The 9,987-nt window shown below is 33.9% G+C and overlaps 1 protein-coding gene across 1 annotated transcript; it reads left to right on the top strand.

Moving 5' to 3' along the window:
• Window positions 1-709: 709 nt before the first annotated feature.
• On the top strand, window positions 710-4,299 carry LOC110442637. The gene is made up of 4 exons (XM_021486329.1): window positions 710-849; window positions 1,871-1,972; window positions 3,353-3,454; window positions 4,111-4,299. The coding sequence occupies exons 1-4, from the start codon at window positions 808-810 to the stop codon at window positions 4,273-4,275; spliced, it is 411 nt and encodes a 136-aa protein (XP_021342004.1). The 5' UTR covers window positions 710-807; the 3' UTR covers window positions 4,276-4,299.
• Window positions 4,300-9,987: the final 5,688 nt, after the last annotated feature.

Raw genomic sequence — 9,987 nt, 5'->3', positions numbered from 1 at the left:
ATGCATAAAAAGAAAACGCAATCTTCTTTGCGTAAACATGTCAATAGTTATCACCCTTCGCAAAATTATACGCACAGAAAATGTTAATCTGGTCAAATTCATCGCCATATAAAACAGGCTACATTTGGTAGTTGCATTGAGTCCAACTGGAGTAGGAATTGAAATATTACTGAATACAATTACTCTTTGGTACAATAGAATTTTCAAAACATAAGTGGAACCTATATTGTTATTTTTTCATTGTGATTTGTTTTCTAAAAATTTCGTTCATCATGATGTCGGTCAAAACTCGAGCCAATTAAATTTTTCATATTTGAAATTGTTTTTAAATAATCTCAAAAATGGGAAAACATTTGCTATGACTATAATTTGAGGTTACACAGTTCTCCTGTGTCCAAAGTTAGTACACCCAGGCACACACCTTTATTTAATCGGGCAGTACAATCTTGTCACGATTTCTATTTCCTAACGGGAACCAACATATGTTGTTGCTTACACAATTCAGCGATATGTGAATACGTTCATTAGACATTTACCCTACATTGCGAGGTGTTTAACAAAACTGATAAAATCTTACATGACTGCTTGTTTAAAAAACCCGACCTTGTTGAATTGACATATTCGATAATTATATATAGAATTTTACATGAACGTAACATTAGTTGCATCTTTTGTTGAATAATAGGAATATTGTTAAGTCGACTGACCCTTAAGCGCCTCATTGTCCACTAGTATATAACATGAGCATATACCTAGGTCATTCTTGTTGAGAGAAAACCGTACCTTCCCATACCATACCTTTGCAAGATGTACTGTGCTTTGGCTGTCGTCGTGTGTCTGATTGGACAGGTAAGTTGCTTTTAAAGACATTGGACTGAAATTGCATGTGTTGCAGGGTGAATGTATTCTTTTGGAATATCTGGCGTCGGCTTTTTTATTGGTGTTGTAGATGTTCTTGCTGTCCTCCATCTTGTTTTGGTGTTTACTTGGTTTCCATATTTAAGATATTTGTTGACACTTTATTTGTCCTAATAGAATAATAGAATTTTGTTCCTGAAGGTAATCACTGTGGTAGTTTGATATACTATCTCTCTCCTTGTCAGATATCAAACATTTAACCCATGGACGTACCAAGATTGTTATATAAATATAATATCTCTCACTGACCAGCAAGTTAAGCTATACCATAACCAGATAGCTTTATCGCACTGTTGTTAGATGTTTGTTGAAGCTGTTTCCAAAGAATTCTTTCATAAAAATGACATGTTAGAATGCATTTTACAGAATTATATTTGTTCAAAATTTTGATTATATTAAAAACAAAAAAAAATTCAGGAGTCAATCTAAGAACCTCTTCATTACAAAGACTACTCTTTAACAATGGAGCCATTCAGGAATATACATACAAATGTATCGAACATCAAGATGTCTGTCCAAATTATGGACGCCAAACCCTGCGAAATAAACAATAAGCAATCCTTTTGATTGCTTCATAATCTATGTAAAAGGGAGATTACTCTAAGTAGAAAAAAATATGTGCGGAATCTACTTCGCCATTATATCTTATGCAGTGTTGTATCCTTTACTTTAACTCATTACAATTTTATCTATCTATCTACATGTTATACCCCACAGAGACCAAAATGGCTTTAATGCGGAGGGGTATGTGTAAACATAGAAAACAAATACTGACTTATCAATACTATGTATGTTATCGCCATTTTACAGCTCAAGTTTTACTGAAATACCGATATATGATAATCTGTTTGATTAAGCTGACGAGAAAAATAATCTCGTTTCGGATTTAGGGATGGCTGTCATTGTCTTATAGAAGGCATTTATTTGTGGAATATGTGATTTTGTTTTACAGATATGTTGTATGACCACAATACCTCCATCTACTCACCATCCTCATCGTCCTCACGAATCTAACGAGTTTGACCAAGCTTTGTTCTACTATGACGCTCTGTCGGTATGTACCTGTTAGGGAACATTTATAAGTAAACGATATATTTAGAACAAAATATCGAGGTTACACAAACTGTTGATGAACCGACATCAGTTACGAATGTAACGTCGCGCTACCACTATAGGTATGCTGCCCAAATTGGTACACGGTCAGAAAATGGTTCGAATATAGTACTTAAAGATATGTTCCTATGAAAGTATACCAAAGGATATACTTGTCAGCATTTCCACAGAAAGTTTTGTTTTCATGAACAGTTTTAGAAATCAAAGTAAACATATCAGAAAACAAGGAAAAACGACGTATGTCGATGAAAATTTTGGAGTATTTTAAAGGGGTGAATTGTAAGCATGTTTAAATGATGATTTCTGGTCCTTATAGGCGAAAAGTATTATAAGACTCTTTCATGCCCAGGGGTGTAGGATAGGGAAATTCCACCCGAGGGGTTTTCAAATTCGGATAGTTTTGCCTTGGAAATTCCGAGGGTAGGAATTCCCTATCCTACACCCTTGGGCATGAATTAGTATTTTTCTCTCATTCCAACTACCACAATAAGCTTAGAAACCATGAAAATGCGTGTGGACTGGCTACCATTTTGAAAATATAAATGTTTCTCATGAGATCTTTTTGACGAAAACGAATATGTCAGCCAGATTTACATCAATGTAGCATACCGCTTATTATCAAACAGAGTTTTTCCGCATTGTGGTATCGGAGAGTTCCAAATTCGTGAGGTCACGTCATTGTTGAGCCATTGTGATGTCACGTCACGTGAACTGAGGTGTATGATAGAAATGTCTTACACCCCATTCTTACCCGGGACTATGCAATTGTAGTTCCGTATGGTATTTATAAAAGCAATATATTTTGTTGCAATCGGCACATCAACTAGTTGAAATAAAATCAGTTTCATAGTCTGTGATATGGTGTTCCAATTGTGGTGCTAATCATGGCCGAAAAACGTAAAGAAAATCTAAATTTAAATTTTCACTCAAACTTTTTGAGCATCCAAGCAAATGTCTCATTTTCTCCTTTGTTATTGAATACAAATTAGATTACACATGAATCCCGAAGACATAGTTCCAATCAAGGTATTAAATTGCGCTTTTCATGATATTTATAGGACTAATGTAGTCTTAGTTTTGAATTTTAATATGGATTTACTGCGGAATTAAACCTTTTTGAACTGCTTATCTACCATATTGAGTTAATAACATGCCATGTTTCGAATCGATGTTATTCACGTATCTGTATATTTTTGAATATTATTTTATTAGAACTGCTTTAAGGAGTCAATTCCGTTATTTATGGGACATTGATATTTTAATCTTGAATTCCTTTATTGCACTACTTTATATATATATATGTGTGTGAATTTTCCCGCAGCATCAAATGGTAATGAAGCGAGGAGATACCTGCTACATTGAGAAGCTAAAGATGTCCACACGACCACAGGTACACACAACAGACGGGATTTTAAAACTCGAGGTAAGTAAAGTTTTTTACAACCATCATCAACAGACAATTGATGTATCAATCAAAAAGGAAGAAAGTAATCAACAGCCTCAGTTCATACATTTGAAAACAATGTGATTAATTGATTTATAGAGAAATCTTCCATGAGCTACCATGTCATATTGAATTTGTTAAACGAGTTCAATAATTTGATATGACACGAGACTTCAGGCGAGTGTCAAATCAAATTATTGAACGATTTAATAAATTCAATATGATAAGGACACGAATGTAGGATCCTATTTATCACATTACTTTCATAATTTGAAAAAAGATAAATTAACTGACTCAAAACCAAAGTACTCCGATCATAGTATTGTCGTTTCGCGCAACGCAAAGTAGTTCCGGATTTTTTTTTAAATAATGAACAGTTTGAAATGCAATGAATATAATAATGAGAAAATAAACATTTTTAATTCATTTCACAGCAAAACCATTAAAATTTGTCCGCAAAAAAGCTGCAGTTAAATACCTGTAGTGGCGAAGGAATATGTTCTTAAGGTTTCGTCCATTTGCAGCACCTAGGTTTTATTACACGTGTGTAATACCATATTTATGACATGGCCGTATGACATAGTAACATGGGTCAGTTATGTGATAAAATATGTAATTGCTTTTTCTATTTTTAGAATGATTTGATGGTTCTCGTAGCCAAGGGTAACCATACACAGATGTCCCATGACGATGTTTTAAAGTTAAGCATCCACGTTGAACACATGTGCGCAAGTCAGGACGTGTTCGTCGTGTCAAGACCTCATCACCATCACACTACAACAATGATGCCAATTGGTTGAATACAATAAAAACATAATATTCAATCGGGTCTGATGTTATCAGTCAACTTCATTCAGAACACACACTTGTACATTAAATTACATTTTGATTCATTGGATTTAGTGCACATGCCTATCATATAACAGTTCAAGGAAATGGTGATTTGACTCCTAAAACTGCTAAATGCCAAAGGTATAACACTTAAATCATAAAAGAACTTACAAATATCATAATTAGATTAAAAATATAGTTTAACGTATTGTGTGGTTACATTATGATATTTGATATGTAGTATGTTCTCGTGTGTTGCACAAATAAAAACTTAACAAACATTATGATAACTGGAAAGGAGAGACGAGATAAAGAGAGAAAGAAACCCGCTAAACGCTCTACACTAACTCATTAAGTTAGTTGATACAAATTAACATTTGCATTGCAACATTTTTTCTCGAGAACGTGCAGGGTTTGCACGTGCTTTTCATTTAGTTCATGCAAGTCGATGAAGACTTTGGACAAATGTTGTGGTCGCCATATTGAGCCCTGATACTGTTTTGCCTCTGCCTCCCTGTTAATGTTTCTTTGAAATACGGTTTATTTGACAGTTTACCATATATTTTTTTCTGAACAAGATGGTTGACAGATATCCAATTGCACGTTGAAATCAGTTTTAACGCTTAAAACTAAGATAAGCGTTCAAATATTCGTCCAAAGTTTTCAAGATTTCAAGAAACATTGCGCCGAACGTTAACCATGCATACATTCCAACCTAAATAACGTACAAATATCCTTTGAATTGACGGGAGAAAGCGTGACTGATACCACATGTGGTGCCGGAACCGCTTTTCTCCGGAACACTTTGTTTCGCGTTCGGTTCATATCTAGGATTTATAATGTTTTTGTTCTTATTTCCTTTTGTGTTAGTTTGGAGCTTAAATTTTGTCCTTGCGTGTTATGCAATTGCGTTTCATCCTTTTTAATCTTTCTTGAGAATGTTTCTGTTAATGATTCCTAAAAAAAGACACAAAAGAAAATAATTTACACTATCAATACAACAGGAGCCAAAATTAACTGATATTTTGATACGAGAGGACACCTTAGCTGAATTTACACCCATATATCAGTTGTTTTCCTCATGACATTTAGTGTTTTCCCAAAAGGCTTTAGTGCAAGATTGTGGTGTTTTCTTAGAGCATCCAGAAACATTATTATCTCATGCACTTTCCACCTGGTGTTCATCTACCCTTGTGCCGGGTCCGCACGTGCTTTCCCTGTGGGGTATTAACATGAAGGCAAAGTGTTATAAGGGTATCCTATTATTCTATGTATCTACATGTTCTTATTTTGTACTGTCACCAATCCTCATATCATGTTGCAAATTTTAATCTTATATAATGTCCTTTGTTTTGAAATTAATATGTAATGCGTCTCAAATGCGCCTGTTGTTGTCGTGGTTATTATTACTGCAATGTTTACACCGAGTCTGAAGCCTATCTGTTGTTTTCTATGCTACAAATAACAAATAATCACAGCACACTTGCGAACATCCTGTGATAATCGTTCTCTAACATTGTATGAGTGTGATCACAAAAAAATGTATTTGAGTATTTGTCTGGCAGAAATTTGAAAACAGTCGTAACTGTTTGACCTAATTAGAATGGCAAACGTTACTACCTTGTAAGTTTGCGAAATCGTTTAAGGGATACGTACATCCACTATCTAGGGAAGTAGTGGAGAATGACTACATAGATTTCTTGGTTCAAGGTAAATTAGCTACATGTCACCTTCAAAAGGTAAATAATAATACATTGATATATCCAAGTGACAAAGCTGAATGAGTCAAATTGAAGACTTCAATATTTTTATAACTGTATTTGATATAATCTTTGACAGAAGGCAACAGTACCTACCTCCCGTTAGTTATAAGAAAATAAAGATACAAATGATGTCAAAATTCTAAAAGCATTTAGTTAGTTTGGTTTGGTTTTATATTGTTTAACGTCCTTTTAACAGCTAAGGGCGTGCCGCTTTGTGTGTTGTGTAAGCGTGCATGTGTGCCGGAGACAGGGTCTGTTGGCAAATAAGTCAACTGTTTCTGTTATGATGGTGTTATCCGAAATCTAATTAAGTTTTTACTTCCTTCCGTTGTAAAACTCCTGTTCAATGAAAGTTTTTTTTCTTGTGGTTAGACTCATACGTGGGGAGTAACTAATGTTTATGCTCTTTCGAAAGCTAATGCGATACTACTGACCCAGGTAACTATATACAATTTCATCAGGTCTATCCAAAATTTCTGAACAAATAGTATTTACATACGAATTCATCATCATAAAAAATAGGTCTTATAGTAAATAGCAATCAGGTTTCTAATATTGCGATTCTACAGTCGACCAACTTCTTCCAGTATATGATACGATAAGTATACATCTAGATAAAAAGATAATAGATTTGTATTTCTTGACATAAGAGAAAAGTTTTGATTGAGTTAGGTATAAACGGATTTTGTATAGATGATTTGTATCTCAGGTAGTATTTATTATTGATTTGAAAAGAAGTTTATTAATAAATCTCAAAAACTTAAATTTCAAAGTTACAAAAGCACCCTTAGACAAAGTACAGCTGGCGTTCCCCAGAGCTCATATTTAGGCCATTTGTTGTTTTCTTTTATAAAAATGACAATATTCGTAAAGTTTATTCCGATTAAAAACATTGTAATATTTATTCATTCTTATATAGATGTTGTTTCCCTATAAAATTGCAGATAATGATCCAACACCAGTAGTGAAGATTTGAGAAAATGTCTTGAATATTAATAATTGTTGGGCTAAATAAAGAAAGCATAGTACATTTTAATTTAAGCAAAAAAGTAGGGCTTACAGGTTCAAAATTAAACCGTTATCGCCCGCCTATCGTTTTAATTAACCACATTATTACCAATAGTGACACTCATAAAAACAAAGGTCTAAAGGTGAATATTTATCAAATTTGAAAAACAATATGCAGGATTAAATACTCACCGAATGATGAATTTAAACGTTGATAACCATACGCTTGAAATGGAGGTCTTTAGACATCAAGCACAGGATTCATGTGTACATAGTCATACGTATAAAAGAGGCGATTGCCATTATAGTTGTGTGCATTTCTGTGTGTTTGCGTCCCAAGAGTTGTGTAATTGGTGTTTATGTGTGTAACTTGTCTGTGTGTGAGTCATCGAGTCATTAGAAAATAACGATGGTTTGCTATTCGGAGTGCCATTAAACTCCGATTAATTTATGCAGGTGAAATGTATCATTACCACTTCCAGTTCGTAAGTATAACACAGAAATAAACACTACACATACCGTCACCTCTCTATAACGAAAACAAACTTGTTATAAATGCATATTCAGTTAACGCTGAATCATCGCTAGCAACATAATTATAAGGTAACTGACTAAATACAGTTGATAAACAACATCATTAATGAACTAGAAAAAATAAGATATCAAACTGACTCAAAAACAAAACGAAAGAGAGCCAATGATAATAAAGACGTAACCAAGTACTTAGGAAATTGAGCGTTTCCTTGACAACATGTAACTTTGGTCTAGGTTTCTATTAAAAAAGAGTGTACCTATTCAATCAGGCAGAGGGCGACGACAAACGTTCAGTACATCTTGAAGAGGGATTCGGCTAAGATTCTCTATCGACAAAAATGATCCGGTGTATTTATGTTGAGGTTACGCAATCAACGCCATATTGTAAATTATGATTGAGGTATACGGTTATTTATAATCAACAACGTAAAGTGCAACGTAAAGTTCTCACAGTGCTTATGTCAAAATATTGAAATCTGACGTCATACATCTGACTTGTGTAAACATATCTACATTATCAGATTGACGAAAACTATGAAGAAAAACATCTAAATCATGTGTACATTACCTTAACTAAATGCATTATTCGACAAGAAAAATATTGATAATACTGTCCAATTATTATTTTCAACTTTTTAAAGCAGAGTAGTGCTCACCAAAGGTGATGATTAAGGAAGCAATACATACATCAATAGTATATTTTTGAATGATACAGTGATCATATTATTTGAAAATAAAGTAACATTGAAGACCATCCCGAGATATGATAGGATAAAGTCGGGTAACAAAATGGCCTCCTTTTGAGAAAACTATATGTAATTTTTCTGGATCTTTCTACATTATTTTGATGCATTGTGCAACACTTAAGACGATATAATGAAGCTGATCCCCAAAACTGGTACATTATTTATGCGTAGGTCACAGTGAAATTAGTTTATTCTTATCAACAACATACTTTATTTTGTCCTTAGCTACAGATAAGGAGCTTACACCAAGCATGCCAAATTAAATAAGCATAGCAAAGCTTAATCTACAGAAATAAAGGGATGAATTAGGAGAAAAAAAGATTAACTCTATTAGTAAGATGTTATGGCGTGTACAAGAAATAAAAGTTTCCCCGAAAATGTCCAACAGTGAAGCACTAGGGGTAATTGAAGGTTTAAACATCTTATTATGTTGTTATGGGTACTTGTATTAGAATGTTTTCCCTCTGAAGTTGTTCCAAGTGTTTAATGAAGGAAAGTAAAGCATAATAAGGACTGGAAATGTATATGTAATTACATATTATCATATATATAAAGACATCCACCCCAATAAATATGGTAAATGTGTTTCGGGAGTGGTTATATGTATATACCCATTTTGTTAGCCAAAACATTGTTCAATATTGGAACAGAATCTAATACGTTTATGTGCAACCTGATTTTCCATAATTTATTATTGAATGTAGACTGTACTGAACATGATCAAAGCATTGAAATTCAAAACTCAACTTAGTGAATTATACAAACTTGTTATTTAAAAAAATACTACTCGGGTACAATCTATTTTGTAAAGACAAATACATGACCATAAAAATAGCTGCTGTGTCATAATGTCATACAAATAGGACGTAAGTCTCTTTAGTTACTTCAACATCGTATTTCCCATTTCTTGTGATAAGTCAAAGGCATTTCAAAACACAATTTGATTTGGATATCGACATGTCCCTTTGTTTATTAGGGCACAAAATAGCGCGTATTGTTAACACAATTAACCGGATATATACCAATGTCACAGTGTAGTATTTCAGATGTTTGCTAGATTTTCTTACGGTCAGTTTTATTGAGCTCTCGCACGCGCGAGCGAGACTATATTATAATTCAGTATTCTATTAAAGGAAGAGTATCAAGAATCGTGCAGTGATTATTAAGAATAAGGATATGCTCTTTAATATCGTGTTAAATTACTATATTAGTTGGGTCACTATGTTGCATGTACCGAATTTTGTTAAATGTTATCCTGCCTTTAAGATTAATAAAATCTTTCATCCCCTTGGGGGTGAGATAGGGGGATCTCAACACGAGGGGGGAAGATTTGCCAAATTTGCCAAACACAAGGCTTCGCCGAGTGTTTGGCAACTTAAGAATCTTCCCCCCCCCGAGGGTTGAGATCCCCCTATCTCATTCCCGAAGGGGTGAATGATTATTTTTCTCTTACCCTGTTGTTCCTGTCCAAGTGTAAGACGAAGCATATTGTTTGTAAACAGGAACACGTGGATAGCGTATTAGTATTATATGTATGCGTCAGACGGTTCACGCATCATATTTTAAACATTTTAAAATCAATCCAATCTTCTTTGATGTCAAGTATAAACACGACAAGATAAGCAGACGA

Source organism: Mizuhopecten yessoensis, unplaced genomic scaffold (assembly GCF_002113885.1).
Source record: "Mizuhopecten yessoensis strain PY_sf001 unplaced genomic scaffold, ASM211388v2 scaffold716285, whole genome shotgun sequence".
Lineage (NCBI taxonomy): Eukaryota > Metazoa > Mollusca > Bivalvia > Pectinida > Pectinidae > Mizuhopecten > Mizuhopecten yessoensis.
The sequence above is the reverse complement of the archived record's forward strand: the minus strand, read 5'-3'. Positions and strand labels throughout refer to the sequence as shown.